At 40.7% G+C, this 16,718-nt stretch overlaps 2 protein-coding genes across 2 annotated transcripts; both read left to right on the forward strand.

Annotated features, from left to right (window-relative positions):
• Nucleotides 1-208: 208 nt before the first annotated feature.
• LOC306736790 (EEIG family member 2-like) lies at nt 209-7,588 on the forward strand (the record flags this gene model as incomplete). The annotated part of the gene is made up of 11 exons (XM_079218464.1): nt 209-354; nt 1,709-1,829; nt 2,075-2,104; nt 2,574-2,690; nt 3,194-3,240; nt 4,679-4,782; nt 5,088-5,183; nt 5,296-5,476; nt 5,691-5,827; nt 6,557-6,620; nt 6,840-7,588. The coding sequence occupies 11 exons, from the start codon at nt 209-211 to the stop codon at nt 6,880-6,882; spliced, it is 1,086 nt and encodes a 361-aa protein (XP_079074590.1). The 3' UTR covers nt 6,883-7,588.
• An 813-nt stretch (nt 7,589-8,401) lies between these two features.
• On the forward strand, nt 8,402-13,130 carry prpf38b (pre-mRNA processing factor 38B). Its single transcript, XM_079221553.1, has 6 exons — nt 8,402-8,531; nt 9,066-9,134; nt 9,357-9,508; nt 9,896-9,956; nt 11,201-11,436; nt 11,716-13,130. The coding sequence occupies exons 1-6, from the start codon at nt 8,421-8,423 to the stop codon at nt 12,377-12,379; spliced, it is 1,293 nt and encodes a 430-aa protein (XP_079077679.1). The 5' UTR covers nt 8,402-8,420; the 3' UTR covers nt 12,380-13,130.
• Nucleotides 13,131-16,718: the final 3,588 nt, after the last annotated feature.

Below are 16,718 nucleotides of genomic sequence, written 5' to 3' on the forward strand. Positions count from 1 at the left end.
ATTTCTCTCTTTTTTTTTTCGTGCAGCCGCAGCTGCGTCCAATCAAACGGTGGAATGTCCGCCACGTCACGAATAATATGTTTCGGTGGGTGGGAAGGAGGAGATTTGAACTTCGGATCCTATCTGCACGAGCACGACCAGCAGTGACACTGTAGCGACCAGCAGCAGCAACAGCTGAGCCAAAGTGTCGCGCCTCCTTCAGGAGACCATGTCGTTCATGCTTATAAAGAAAAAGAGATTCAAATTTAAAGTGGACTTCGATTTGGAGGAGTTGTCCTCGGTTCCCTTCGTAAACGGGGTTTTATTCTGTAAAATCAGACTACTCGATGGAGGCTTTGCTGAAGAGTCGCCTCGGTAAGAGTCTTTCTTTTTGCTATTTATAGCAGCAGCTCACTGGCTGTTGGAGCGAGCTGAAGTTGAATTTAAGGAAAACTTGTTTTGGAGCATTTCAAGTCCCTGTTGAGTTTTCGTTGGAAACATGTTAATTATTTGTAGTCTCGGTTTGCTTCTCTGTTGGCTCCGACCCTCCGTGGGTTTGAACGTGTATCGTTATGTGTAGCATTATTATTTAGCTGCATCACATAAACCTCAGCTAGCTGTTAGGTAACAACGGTTATACTACAAGTTACGTTAAGTTAACAGTTACCGGCTCAAACGGAGCAGGAAACTGCCGGTCTGTTAACGTAATACTCTGTAATATCTTAACACTGTGTATTAACTTAATACTTAAATTAAGTTAACTTAATACTGTGTATATAAGTTACTTAATATTTTTAAGTTAATACTGTAGTATTGAGTTAACCTAGCTAATACACAGCAGATAGTTGAAGACTTTGTGTCAGGAGAAACCTTACAAACCAGGAGGCTGGGGTTAAACGCAACTTTAATTATTAGTCCAATAAAATATGGCTTTAACGTATTTCTTTAATAGAGGGACATACTATTTATTGCATTAACCTATGTAACATAAAACAGTTGAGCTAATCAGTTGCTAAGCAACGACTCAAGTTAACTTCTTCTTCTTATCATCATCATCATATTTAAAAATTGTTTAATAGAACAAGACTCCACGATGCCGAATTTATATCAGTCTAATATTCTCACTCGTTCATTTGTCTATTTATTGTATTAAAGACCAGAATACACTTTTCTTCCTTTGCAAAGAACCACACACACACACACACACACACACACACACACACACACACACACACACACACACACACACACACAGGGGCCTGTTATATGCGTGTGTATGTTCGCATGAGTCACACCACAAGAGAGCCCTCATTACTTTTCCATGGTAACTGTCTGTGTACAAACACTGTGTTCTTAGTCGTATCCTGCTCCAACCTCAACGTTATTCTCTTTTTCAAATACGATTCATTTGACAACCTTGTGTATCATTTATGTGGTTCTATTTCTACCACTAAATCTACATCTCTTACTGCTGCTCAACAGTATCTTGTGAAGTCTAATTTGCTAATATAGGCCAAAATCAATTTGCCTCAAAAGGCTGTCTTCTTCCAAAAGATTCACATGTTAAGTACAGTGAGTGCTGCATTAAAGTGTATCTGCCTCACACACTCTGTGGGTAAGCCATGCATAGATCTGGCAAACTTGGTATTAATATCGGCTCTTTCAGTATTCAGTATACCTTCAAGTTTTTGTTTCTGTAGAAGTGTTTCTAATTGTGCTTCTCTCACAGGAATCCAGTCCAAGCCAACTGTGTCCACTGGAGGAAGAGATTCTCTTTCATGATTAAGATGAGTGCCAATGCTGGGACAGGTGTACTCGGGCCCTGTTTTTGCCGGGTGTCTGTGCGCAAGGTACAGGAGGACGTTTTGTTTTTGCTTTTTGTTGACACTACAAAAATGTTCCATAGCAAGGTCCAGATAGTTAACTGAATAAACTCAAAATGTGTATGTAGTTAATGTCAGAGCACTGTTCATTTGTAATCATATCACAGATGCTTTGTGCAGTGAGAAGTCAAGTTTTAATTAAAGTGGTATGTGAGATATTAATGAAGCGGGTAATTGTAACCTCACCGATTTTTGTGTTTTTGTCATTTAAGGAATTGAAGGGAGGAAAAACCTTTGCAAAGGTAATACTTCTGTTGTCAAGTCTGTAGACTGGCATGTGTTGTAAACATAGCAACTTAAGTGCCAGATATCCATTAGAACGGTCTTATCTCACATTATATGTGATAACAGTCGGCCTCCGAGTGTCCTTAGATAACTTTTCAGTACAGTGACTGTGTTTACCAAGAATGTTCTTATTTCTAGTTTCCGGCATTGGTTACTGATTGAAAATTCTGTAAATCACAACCTACCTTGTTAACCATGAACTTTAACAATGAGTTAACATATTAGGTTCTCTGATTTCTCAAGTATTGAATATCCCCTCTCAGACACATGTAGTGTGTTTCCAAAAATCTTAGATGTGCTGGATTTCTTCAAATAGTTTTGTGACGCCACATTATTATAGGATGATGCTTCATGTATAAAAATATGACAGAGATAAACCAACTGTCAGATGATTCTAACTGGTTGATCTCTCATATCCCTATGCAGCTGGGCTTTGCTGACTTGAACTTGTCTGAGTTTGCTGGGTCTGGTAGCATTACACGACGGTGTCTCCTGGAGGGATACGACACCAAAAACACCAGGCAGGACAACTCAATTCTCAAGGTGTGGTAGTGTTTTAACGCATAGCGCCACAATCTGAATCCTTTAAGTTGGAAATGCCACAAGGAGTCTCTACCACACTGACAATGGGTTGGTACTGTCCAATAATGTATTCTTACACATCTGTACAAGTAATATGCATTTCAGCAAAGCAAAGACAAGCCGAGGACCTTTTGTTGCAAAGCTGTGCTGCTCTAAAGCATGGAGCCAGTTCTTGAGTTCTTCAGCAGAAAGATACTCCTGCAAATGTTGGCTTTATGTTGAATGCTGGCACACATGTCTGAGCCTGTGATCTATAAACTACCTGGGCTATGGAAATATATTTGAAATATGTCTTTTTCTTCCTGGGGCACAGATCTACAATGGGCTTACATTGCCCAACATGTTATTTCAAACCTTAGTTGATAGCAACCCCATTACACTTAAGCTTTATTCTGCCACACAAATACAGTTGATTGTCAGCCTAAAACCTAAATTTCTATACCTTTTTTTTCTTTCTGTTCCAGGTTGTCATCACCACACAACTTATGTCTGGAGACCCCTGTTTTAAAACGTAAGAGCTCACTCTTACCTTATTCATCTGTTCAGTTTAAAAACACAGTCTGCAAGTCTGAATATCAATTACATTTTTAACTTGTTACTCAGGAAGTATCGCCTTGTCTGGTATGTTAAAGTTTAGTCAACTACAAAATGCTACAGTTGTGGCTGCAAGGGAAGTATGTCCCCCAACTTACAAACATCTGCATCTAACCACAGGGGAAAGTGTTCTCATCACACCCTGTCTGTCACACAACTGAAGACACACTTTCTCATCTGATGTTACAGAGTACTCATAGAGTTTGAAGTTATTGTATGGTTGCTGAGGTTGTGTCAGAGTCTTATCTGAAAGCAAATAACACCTCACCCAGACATTAATCTGCCCAACCTCGAGCAACAACTGCAGTGTGATCAACTCAGACAGAGGTTGTGTTTTCTCTTTTGTCAAGAGCTTTATGTCGAGCAGTTTGTCACTGAGGATGTGATGAAACAACACGCTCGTGCCAAATCCTGCACCATTTGCAAAAAGTGAACTTGAGTCTTGTCCGGTGAACATGAGACTTGCTCGGTACACTGGCATGTTCCAACGCCTTAGAGTGTAATAATACACACGCTGCTGCCTAGGAGATGTCTAACGTGTACACTCATAGATAGCTTAGTCATTCATCCCACAGAGTATTACTCATTTTTTGTGTGAAGAAACAATTAAGATGACGTTTGTTTTTTCCTTCTTGTTTTTCTAAACTCTATGCATGTCACTATTTGTCTGCCTCTCCGCCCTCATTCCTTTGTTTAACATAGCATCACAGCAGCAGAGAAGTAATGTTTCCTGTGTTAACATCCAGGAGCTAAAAGTGATCGCCATTCTATTTTAATAGACTTATTACTTATCCATTTTTAACTAATGTATTGACTTGGTCAATGTTGGCTTTGACGTTTGCTCGCTGATTAGCTATGACACAGTATTTCTACATTTAAAAAGGTATGATTGATGACAGCAAACAAAAACAAAAAACAGTGTTACTGCCGTTATAGGCTCATTCCCTTTTTGACAGTAGATCAGAACAAAATACAGATTTTTATATTTTGCTACATTTTGTGCCATCTATTCACCAGTAGAGGTACAGTATGTCCCAAGAAAACTGAGGCTGCATCGAGTGGAAATGTATGAGCACTGATAAACAAACCACACACATCATATTCCTGGATAATGGCAAGCGTAAACATATCTTAATAAGGTTTTTACATAAACCATTAAATCCAAGTATTTATGTTGGACATGGACATTCACATAACAGTTTTCATAGTCAAGATAAGTATGTCAGGTTAGACTCCAATTTATAGTGTCTTTGATAAGAGCAGGAAAGTTGAAGGAGCTCTTTTCGAACAACACTGATACTGAAGAAACCACCTGCTCCTCGGTAACATCACTTTTTTTTCTGTGTTCCCTTTAGTCCCCCATCTACAGCGATGACTCTGGGGATCCCACCGGTTGAAGCAGAGTGTCTCCTTGAGGACAGAAAGGGAGGGGTCATGCACATACCCCATTCACTCACTGGTACGTACAGACAGACTCTGAGGCTTAAAAGAGATTGCTGTTCCTTACAATTATATTTTAAGTTTTTCAGTTCTTGCCAAAAAGCAGCAGCATTTTTCGTTCAAGTGCCATGATTATTCAGGAGTCAACAGCAACATATTCAAAATCATCATCAGTGTTTTCATTTTGAAAGCCTCATGAATAGCATCAGAAAGAAACTAAAACAAATTGAATCCTTCACTTTAACGTAAAGAATAGACACTTTAGCTGTGTTTACATAATTATACAAAATGTTCATAAAAAAACTTGTGATTTTTTTCATTTAGAGACTCGAGTAAAGTCAGTATCAATCCCAGAGGAGCTGGTAGCGTATGGTCACTCTAGAACACCCAGCTATGCCAGTGAACACTCAAAAATCTCAGGTACCGAACACAGACACATATTTATTCCCTTTGAACAAGCAACATTACTACTACACCAGCTGCAGAAATCATAAACATAACATTCATGTTTTTCCCCTCTCCTGGTCTGTAGGTTACAGCTCGAATCACTCCAGTTTAACAGATCTAAGCCATCGGAGGAGCGCGTCAGGAGGTTCTGCCTCCACAGGCATCGGCAGCATCCTGGAAACCAGTGATCAGCAGGGGGAGATCAGGACCTCTGCAACCTGTCACCATGCACCCGAACACCCCTCTACGCCTGCTAAAGTTCCACGGTAACGTTTTTATTGTCTTCCTTTATTCTCACCTTTTACTTTTAACATATTTTCTATGCTGGTTTCGACCTTCGTGTGTAATGACCCTGTTATATAAACAAATCTCGGGATCAGACTGTTTCTATTTTCCATTAAATATATGGGCTTCTGTCCTTTCTTTCCCATATAAAGCCCACTTGTCTAATTTTTCACCCTGTTTCTGTTTCTCCATTAGACATCTGGTAAAGCAGAACTCAGTGGAGAATCAGCTCAAAAGAGTTGATGCCACCAGGGTGGATGCTGATGACATAATAGAGAAAATCCTGCAGAGCCAGGACTTCAGCCATGGCGTCTTGGACTCCAGTACAGAGGGTGTGTACATCTAATCCATGACTTAGTGAACTGCAGGCTGACTTGGAAAGTTGCCTACAATCCTGGTGATTGGATCAAATTACTTTGAGGTGTTGCAATGCAACGTCTTTAAGTACTTCTTCCAAACACTGAATGACAGTTTGATGTTTATGAAGGCAAATCATAAATTGGAAGTCAATTTGAATGATACTTGCATATTTACCAGCCTAAATATTAAAATGTATTTGATGAAGGATTACAGAGGTTAGATTGCATGTCATTGACATGAATATCTCAAGGGTAGTTTCACCTCACTGATAGCTGAGCACACATAGTGGCTGCCATGTTACAAAGCCCTGTTCTTAAGTAACTTAATGCAGAGGGGAGTCATTTATTGTGTTAAAAAATGGTGACGCTCTACTCAGAGAATGATGTTGAATACATGTTTTGCGTAAATGTGCATATTTTGATGGTGCTTCTCAACTATTAACTACTTCTCTTGATGTTCTTCAAAAGATCTCATCAGCTTTGCAACATCGTTTCTCCTCTCTATTCGTCTATTGTCATTTACTATTATAATTTCTAGAAACGCAAGTGTAAGACATTTTCTCAAACCATGACTGATTGACAGTATCCTTATTTCTAGTGTGTGTGTGTGTGTGTGTGTGTGTGTGTGTGTGTGTGTGTGTGTGTGTGTGTGTGTGTGTGTGTGTGTGTGTGTGTGTGTGTGTGTGTGTGTGTGTGTTGCAGAGGAGGGGCTCAGCTTGTTTGTTGGTCCTGGTGGGAGTACTGCTTTAGGAAGCCAGAATATGAGGTGGGTGTGGATTGTGGGTGCCACGCAGCAGGCATTTATTACAAATCTAAATTCATTGGCAATATGCTAAATGGCTAAATTAAAATGTTTCTATTAAGGTATCTATAACATAGATGTCAAGGTACTTTCAATTCCAAAAGGCACCACAGCAGCAGCCAGATCAGATGACCACCCTCATGTCTTGTCATATAACACATTGTGGCCTTCTCTCTCTTTTAGGGTCGCAGCTGGAGCCTTTGAGCAGGTGGTGTTCAAGCGCTAGGCTTTGGGGAGCATGTGCCTGCCATAAGGGTGCCGTATTACACTGATGCGGGGTATACAAGACTGAGATGCGAAAGTGCCATCAGAACTTGCTCCCGCCTCACTCCATGAGATTGCACTTATTTTATGCAATCTCTCTGCGCCTGACCTACATGGTCTGTTGACTAGGAGAGACCCCTAGTGTTTAAGAAGTGCCAAAATTGGAACATTTTGGTGACTGAGATTACTGGTGTACTGACATTTCTGTTGGTCTTCTATGAAAACTATGATTGTGGATTAGTACTGTAAGTCTACATATGTTGACCCAACATGCTTTTATTTGTCTATGGTTGATTTTGTTTCCCCATTTTACTTTTACCTTAAGTGGCTGGAAAGGACTGTGTCCGTTCCTTGAAGTTCCATTAATAGAAAACTGACATTGTGAAATTGACGGTGGTTACAGCACCATTGTGCGTCACCTGGTTCCTCACCTGGTTGTGAGGGAGGATGACTGCATTTAAAATGCCATGAAGTTTTCATGTTTTGTACCTTCAGTATGATGTATATTTTCGGTGTGCATGTGCATATGTCTGTTGTCTGTAAATTCATAATTGATGGATGGAATTTCATTTTACCACAGATGTTTGTAATACATGTATGTATTGAAAGTCATGTGCCCATGATGTTTCTAAGATGTTAGAATGTTTATGTTGTATTTAAGGCTAAATAAAAATACAATTTAAAAATGCATTCTGGATAACTCCAAAATTAATTTTTGTGTTTCATGTCATGGTCTTTATGCAGAAGAGGCGTGGAGGAAAATGTGACCCAGAATTATAATGGAAGGGAAAGTACATTTGCTAATTCATGGTTACATTTTATTTAACTACATATATCAGAATCAAATGTTAAAAAGACAATGGAAGCTGAAATAGGAAATTGGTTGCTGAAATTATCAAGTGGCAAATTTAAATCAGAAAGTAAAACTTACCATTTCCTGTTGAGGCCAAACAAACGGATTTCAAAGTAAACGTGTACTAAGTACATTGATATGAAAAGCAAAATCGTTTTAAATACACCATGAAATAATAATTAAAACACTCCATATTTACAGAAGCTTTAGATATATGTGTGTTACACAATTGTTTACTTTAATAATGTAAACAATGTGGTGTATAAATACATGCTTTTATTTTCAAAACGTTCACCTTGTTGACGTATCGACGCCGGTTAGCGATCGGTTCCGCTCACACTGCACCACCAACGGTCCTGTTCCTCCTCGCAACAGCACCTAGCGACAACGACGGCGGGAAGTAGTTATCGTCTATTTAACCACAAATCAGCGGCGATTAAACGGACGAAATTGTGAACGATCGACATTCCACGATATAATATTGATGGGTCTGTAATCGGAAATACGCTAACTGTACAGTGAGTTTAGCGGCGTGGGATTCAGCTATTATGGCTAACGTCGGGAACCAGCTACCAACACAGGCCGTGAGCAAGCCTGCACCAGGGAAACATGGCAATGTATTGCCCCTGTGGGGCAACGAGAAGACCATGAACCTCAACCCAATGATTCTTACAAATGTACTTTCGTCGCCGTATTTCAAAGTTCAGCTTTATGAACTTAAGACGTACCATGAAGTTGTGGACGAAATCTACTTCAAGGTAACGTAAACGTCAGCTAATGCTAAACCGCATGCTAGCTAGAAGAGCGCTGCCTAGTCAAGCTAGCGCCACACTGCAAGCGTCACATAACAACCTGAGACCAGACAGTGTTCACATTAGCTAACTTAACTTTAGGGCACGGAGATATGTCCGCTTAATTCACATAAGTGTGCACTAATATAAAACGTTAGTGATCTTATTAGGGAACTCGTACTACCTAACTTTAGCGACTAAGCTAACGCTAAATCAAACAGGGTGCCGTTATGAACCCAGAATAGTTTAACGTTACTTCTGGTGTACTCAAAATAAGTTGGAGTATCGTCACCGTCCCTTTGGTAGTGTAAAGGCTAAAGGTGGGTCAACATTTGGGGCAGTTGAACATCGTTGTGTGTCAGGGTTGAGCTGCGTTACCTGGAAGAGGAACGAGTCGTTTGTGCGATGGACGTCTGTGCTGTGGCTGTCATAATTGCGGTTTAAATACGGCCCCAGACGTGTGTGTGTAAACTAGTGTAATATCGTCCTGTGTTCCTACAGGTGACCCATGCTGAACCTTGGGAAAAAGGCAGCCGAAAGACCGCGGGTCAGACTGGAATGTGCGGAGGGGTAAGTGAGAAGTACGTGCCTTTTATATTCCCCACCCCCCTCTACCCTGACAAGTCTAGAGGATGATGATGGTTTACAAATATGAGTCATTTCGTAATGTATTAGTACGTGAATTAGTGTACTTACAACTTGAGTGATGTAGTCTAAAGGTCAGTCGTGAATAGGTTTGCTGTGAATAATGTACACCGATATGCTTTACAAATATGTCTTCATCTTTGTTAGGTGCGTGGAGTTGGGACGGGCGGTATTGTGTCAACTGCTTTCTGTCTTCTATACAAACTGTTTACTCTCAAGTTGACTCGCAAACAGTTGATGGGTCTGATCACTCATACAGACTCTCCATACATCAGAGCACTTGGATTCATGTACATAAGGTATGGTTAATACATTTCTGCCATAAAGCTGTAATCTTTATTATTATTTTGACTTTCAGAGAGTATGTATGTGTTATTTATTTTGTATTGAAAGTATAATGTTAAGGTAAGACCTCATCAGTTAAGTGAGTTAATAGAAAATAATAAATATTGTAATTAGCAATTTGGTTCTAAAATTAATCTAATATGCATCTGGGAAAATTAAATGCAATTATTATTTAGTTGCAGCTCTGATAAACCGTTTTATTTAAAGCACCTCTCCTGTCTGAAAATCAGTTTATGAGGTATTATTGGAAAGGGTCCATAAAAACAATTGACATTAAACTTTGCAACATTGTTTTCTGATGCAATTGCTCATATTGTGCTCTCTGTTTTGTTCTGCCCCAGATACACTCAGCCCCCAGCAGATTTGGTAGAATGGTACGACGGTTTCCTGGATGATGAGGAGGTATGTCACCTCGGGTAATAATTTGATGTTTCTTTCTCTGCATTAAATACACAGTTACATGACAAGTAAAAAAAAAAAATAGTTTCCCTCCCTTGTGATGCTCATAGCTGATTTTTCACCTTTGCCTTCATTTGGCTTAATTGTCCCCGATTTTTATCCTTTAAACCAAAGTAGCTAGGTTACTTGTTTACTTCTCTGCTGATGAATTTGATCATGGTAAGTACCATATATAACAATGACTAGACATTTTAGTCAATGTAATATTAAGGCATGCCCTTTTGTTTTTGGCAAGCTTTTATCAGGACTTGTTGCACAAAACTAAATTTGGGATTAAAAGCAATTGGCGCAGTCATATGTATTTACAGAGACGAATAAACACAAACCATATAACACATGTCAACTCTTGCATTAATCTGTTGTCACCATATTTGATTAGTATACAATTTGAAACCAGGCTGTGCAGCCAGGCCTCCTTTGATGTTCTGTTGCATTATATTTCAATTGATCATATGAAATCCTACCCAACTGGTTAATTCCCCTGTTTTTTTCTTTAGATGCCCATTGTGCAGCAGGTGATTTGGATATTGTATCTCAGCACTGTTGGGTTGCGTGTGTGAGTGCAAAGCGGCTGTTCTCTACCATATAAAGTCGATAACTTTTCAACAAGTGTGCATTTTGCCTACCTGCTCCATTCTGTGCTTATAATGTGGGCACAGAGCACAGAGTCCATTGTGCTTTTGGGAGAGTGAAGGAAGCCACGGTTTCTCTCTGTGTCCTTTCGGCTCAATGACAATGTGTCACAATGTTTTTAGATGCTGCTCTCTGTTTCCTTCATTTCTGGTCTGTAAACAGTAGATGCAAGTCACTTTTGGAACATGCCACTTTAAATGCATGATGTGAAGGAAAGGAGGGCGGATCTTATGAATGTAATAATATTGGCTTGTTTACCAAAGCTCACATTATACATACAGACTCCAGAAACTGCCAGACAGGTTAGATGAGGCAAGCTTTTTATATATGTATAGTTGTGTTTCCTCTTTATAATTATCAAAGTAAAGTCAGGCAAATTTGATTGATATGCGAGATTAAGCTACATGAACAGAGGTGAAGGTTCAGTACTTGATCATCACAAATTGCTTTTTGATTTGAGGCAAGATTGAGAAAGCGTTCAGATATACCGGTGTCCTGCCTGTGTGTGCTAATTGAGTTTTTTCCTATGGTTCTTTCCCACCATTTGATTCTAGGAGCTTGATGTTAAGGCAGGAGGTGGCTGTGTCATGACCGTTGGAGAGATGTTGCGCTCCTTCTTGACCAAACTGGAGTGGTTCTCAACTCTGTTCCCCCGTATCCCAGTGCCTGTGCAGAAGCTTATTGACCAGCAGATGAAGGCTCGGCCTCGGAAGGTTGTTCAGAAGGAGCCGCAGGAGGAGGAAGTTGCAGAGACCGAGGCAGCGGGGCAAGGGGAACGACGCCGCTCCAGGTAACGCAGTAAATGATTCACGCTTTTTAGCTATATTTTCTCAAATCTTATCTGGTGCCATCATTTGAACAAAAGTTCAGTTATCTTTTCAATTTTATCCCAACTTTTACTCTAAGTAATGTAACAGTGCAAACTATACTAATGATTGTAAAACTTCTGTTGCCGGCTCTTGACATGACTTACTGGACTCTTTAATTATTTTTGATTTATGTCGCCAGTCTATAGTTTGTTAGAACAGAAAGTTGAATTGCTTGAAGCTAATGTTACCTTTCTTGCCAGGACACCCAGGCGGACACCGAGCCCCCGGAAGTCACCCAAACGGTCAAGGAGCAGGAGCCACCAGCGTGAGAAAGAGCGCCACGGCCCCAGCTTTGACCGAGAGCTGGAGCGGGAGCGTGACCGCCAGAAGAAGGAGAAGGATAAGGACGGCAAGGATAGGGACAGAGGGGAGCGAGGGGACAGGGAGAGACGACGGTCCCGCAGTGCAGACAGGAACCAAGACCGCAGAGAGCGTAGAAAAAGTCGCAGTGGCAGCCGGGACCGAAGAAACGAACGTAGAGACAAAGAAAGAGACGCCGGGGATGACAAGAGCAGGAAGAAGGACCGGGAACACCACAAAGATAAAGGCTCTGAGAAAGACAGGTCCAAGGACAAAAAGAGCAGGGGAGAGCCCGATGACAGGAAGCATAAAGACGACAGGGAGAGGCACAGAGAAGAGAGGAAGGCCAAAAAGTTGAGTCGGAGTCAAAGCAAGGAGAGGAAGCACAAAACTGGGGGAGAAGAGAAGAGCAGGAAAGGAGAGCTCAGCCATAGCAGAGATAAAGACAAGGAGAGAGACGGAGAACAGCGTTCTCACAAACGTAGTCGTAGCAAAGAGAAGAGCCATCATCAGCGAGAGTCCAGTAATGACCATAGTAAACATAGGAGTCAGAGCACTGAGTAATTGTCACCTCCCAGCAATATTACTTCTCCTACTCCTCTGTTTTTCTTCCTTTTTGCTACCCAGTTGTTGGTAAATTGTGCTAAAGAGAAGGAATGTCAGCACATTGGACTGCAGTTGTCGTCTTTGGCCAATGTGATGTTGCTTTACTTTTATGTTGTTCTGCCTTTTTCACTCACCATTAGACCAGATAGTCTTCACAATTTGAAAAGTGGCAAAAATGGCATTTTAATTTTCTATTGTGCGCTAGTTTGCCCCCTGAAGATGTGGGTTTGTACATACTGTTTTGGAGGCTGTCTACACACAATAAAAGGTCAGAGTTGCCTTTCTTGCTGGGTCGAGTGTAGTCGGTGCTGAAAGCTCAGCTCAACACTGTCATAAATTTATGTAATGTATAAAGAAATAGTTTCAGGTGGTACAAATGCCGAAACACATTTTTTTTAATTGGACTTATTACAGTGGATATATTTTGAATTGCTTCATATTTAAGCGTCTTGTTCAGTTGTATTCTGATTGAACATGCTTTGAAGAGTGAACGATTGAAGTACAAATTTGAGCGTAGCAGCAACGTGGAACGATGGCTCAGCACAAAGCAATTCTGTCCGTGGTGGTGTGTAGACAGCACGAGAATGTTTTAATCCTCGAAAGAGCAGTCTGCAAAGGGTAATTTTTTTACAACACACACTGAGCCCTGCCTGTGCTGTGTTTGGGTAATTTCTCTGTTGCATTTTGTTTTCTAATAAAACACTTTTACAAACAACACATTGTTCTTGTCTTGAAATATAAGGATATAATAATCACTGACTTGAGACCAACGCTGAATGCAAATAGTTTTTTTATAACAGTTTGAAAATAATTTCCATATTAAATATACATTTAGAAATGGTAACAAAAAACAAATACCCTGGACATGTTCAACTATTTCTGATGTAATAACTTTACGTTCACTGATTAAGGCATAAATGTGATTACAATTTTAAAAAATGCAAGAGGTACAAGGGCCAAGATAAAACAAACATTAAATATATATATACACACACAACCTCAACCAAAAAATACACTTTTAACACAAGAAAATAAGAACTGAAAAAGAATTTGGATGTGGGCTCTTATTTGGAAGACCTCTTCCCTTGTGTAACACCACAAACAAATTGTGCAGTTAATGGTTGGCAGCATAAATGTAAATGTCAAAGCATGCTAATTAATTCCCATGTTGCACCAGTCCTAAAGTTGTTGTACCAAAGGATTTGACCATCACATTTTAATCGGGATAATAAGTGCAGACCTCAAGCTGTGTTTTCCTGCTGCGGAAGCCCCTGTCCTGTTTGCACACACACAGGCTCTGACTCTGGGCCGCTAGTGGCCGAGTCCTTGGCCGACACAGAGAAACAGTAAGCGGAGTGCGGACTCAGATCAGTCAGGATGATGCTCTCGCCTTGCACCGTTATCTTCTGAGGCTCACTGGTGCTGCTTTGCTCCCTGATAACCAGTCTGTAATGGGAAGCAGCGTCTATTAGAGACCACTCAATAAAAACAACTGTTGGCATCGCTTGTGTGACATTCAGCACGGGAGCTGAGAGACCTCCTGTTGGGGGAAATCAAGTCAGAGTTGTGAATTCGGTCCTGGCTTCACTTAAGACTTATTTGTCCAATAAATAAGGAATAATAATGATATTGCAATAATGCTAATATATTCAGGTTAGGTTTAATATTATAGATTTTTTTGTTGTCACATCTGTCTTTATAAACACAAACCTACCATGCATTTGTCCTCTGAGATCTCTTCTCCTGCGTCCTTTGTTACCAATACAGAGAAAAGGCGTAGATCAGTTAAGTTTGTTTTTAAAATACAGCATCCTCTCCATGCTTACACAAACGCACAGAAGTTCCTACCATGTGTTACACTTGTCGTATTACTTTCTCCGGCTGTGTTGCTGGCTGTGATCACCAGGTTAGAGGAGGCAATGTTGGACAGCGAACAGGACAGCCCTGCAGTGCTGCACAGCTGGGCTTTTGGCGTCACACTGTTGTCGTACACTGTGTACGTGGTGGCAAACACAGATGCGTTCCACGCAACTGTGGCAGAGGAGCTGTTCCCACTGTACACCGCCCCTGATGGTGGACAGGGAGCTGGGAGAAGACACATTGGAGTGAGTTAAAAAAATCTGAAAACTTGGTTTCAAATGTGGTGCTTTTCCCGAAAACCATATACATTCGTGATTAAATGAGCGAAAACAACTGTCCTTTTTCATTTTTGACTTGTCGTAGTTGGAAAGCGTAGGTCTTAATAACAATAATAATAGTGGTTCTCTTCAAGTGTCACAGCATTTAGGCCTGTCACAATAGTAATAAGACAGATATAAATGATAAAGTTCATGACACTGCTGTTCCATTGAAGTGTCCCAGTAAGCCATGGTAGTGAACAATGCACTGAACATCACTGAAATGTTACAAAGTACTCAAATACAAGTACATGTTTGAGGTTCCCTTGAGTATTTCCATCTTCTGCTATTCCATACATATACTTTACTACATTTATTTGACAAAAAACACCTTGAAAGTCTCTTTTTTTATATATATATATTTGATTTCCAATTCATTTACTATTATAAATTGTGTCATCAGATTAACAATATTATGTTACTTTTGGAATGTCACAGCAGGAAGAGGATAGGTGCAATACATTATGTTGATGTGGTAACAAGTGCAAAGGTCAGCCATAAGACCGTCTACTGTATATTACTATAAAAAAGTAAATAATATGCCACGATCAAGTAAAAAGTGCAAAATGTAAGAAATATGTTTGAACAGAAGCTTAAGTGTTACGTGTAGTTCACCTGTTGTTCCGTTGAGAGGCACAGATGGGTCGCTGGTACCGGCAGCGTTCCTGCTCTCCACTGTAGCGGAGTAGGATGAACCACAAGGGAGAGGAATCTCAAAGTACGTCACGCTTGTCCAATAGGAAGAGAGGTCGAACTGAGCCTGGCTATCTCCCAGCAGACTTCCTGTTAACTGCAGCTTGTACTCAGTGTCGCTACAGGTGCTCTGTGTCCAGTTGAAGTGCATTACTTGGATCTCCATCTGCATTGGTATGAGCTGCACCGCAACAGTATCTGGCGGACAGGGAGCTGGAGAGAGAGGAGGTATTAGTCCACTTAAGTGTATATATTACTAATCTATTGAGTCTTACATGCAGCTCTTATACCTGCTCCTCTCTGCACTGCGTTACTGAAGGAGCTGTTGCATGTCCCATCTGAGGCCTGGACAGAGAAATTGTAAACTGTTCCACAATCAAGAGCCTGGATGGTGCAGGTGGGATCTGTGCTGGAGCAGTACAGCATGTCTCCATTTCCAGCCTGGGCACAGCCATAATAGTCTACAGCGTTATCTCTGGGCGTCCATGACAGCAAAGCAGACTGATTGTTACAGTGGAAAGTAACCATGAGACCATCAGGCTGGCAGGGACCTGGTCAAAACAAGAAGAAGATAAAACTGCTGAAACTAATATAAATAAGTTGTGTTTGGTCAGCGTATATACATACATTGGTACGCCCCATGTCTTTAGAATAAAAAGACAAATACCTGTGTTGAATGTGACATTTTGACTGGCCTTGCTGGAGCAGTTCTCATGGTTGGCAGTCACACATACTGTATACTGCTGGTCACAGCGTAGCTCTGATATGCTGCAGTTACTGAAGGTGGTGGTGTTGCAAGTATAAACATGTCCATCTACACCCGTGGCAACGACATGATAGGTCTCAGCTACAGGAGAGGGGCTCCAGGACACCAGTGCACTGTTGTCCTCACAGGTGGCGTTAACCACCACGTTACTGGGTGGACACGGCTCTGTAAAAGAGATGGAAATAGGTAATGTCTCGTACTCCTGCGTACCGATCAGGATTTAGCAGCATTTGAATCAGAATCTGATAACAATGGGGGGGTTCTTTTGTCACTGTTAATTCAATCTGGTCAAATCACTCCAGCACAGTTCTGATGGCACAGTTTTTGAGTGAAACCTTTTATGAATAACACCTAAAAATGTATTTTTAACTGTGATTTTGGCTTACTTAGTCATGACAAGTTAATATTGTGGAGACATGGTTAAGAGGTTTATTCAGAGGCAAATAAGTCACATACGTAAGGCCATAACATCGTTGATTAGCTTAAGCTTGAGAGGTGCTGGTTGGGGGACTTTGTCATCTTTGAGTCCAGCTGTTTCCCTCTGTCTACAGTCTTTATGCTCAGCCTACCGGACATATATGAATGTGGTATTTATCTTCTCATATAAGTCTCAGCTAGAAACCAAAAAAGCCAAAAAGGATTGAAAAAAACCCTCATCTAA

This window comes from Taurulus bubalis, assembly GCF_910589615.1.
Source record: "Taurulus bubalis genome assembly, chromosome: 1".
In the NCBI taxonomy this organism is placed as follows: Eukaryota; Metazoa; Chordata; class Actinopteri; order Perciformes; family Cottidae; genus Taurulus; species Taurulus bubalis.

Excerpts from the sequence above, each read along its gene's own strand:
- prpf38b (XM_079221553.1), top strand. The coding sequence starts at position 8,421 with ATGAACCTCAACCCAATGATTCTTACAAATGTACTTTCGTCGCCGTAT. Across the intron at positions 8,532-9,065 it reads TGGACGAAATCTACTTCAAG|GTGACCCATGCTGAACCTTG; the intron begins GTAACGTAAACG and ends GTGTTCCTACAG. Across the intron at positions 9,509-9,895 it reads CTTGGATTCATGTACATAAG|ATACACTCAGCCCCCAGCAG; the intron begins GTATGGTTAATA and ends GTTCTGCCCCAG.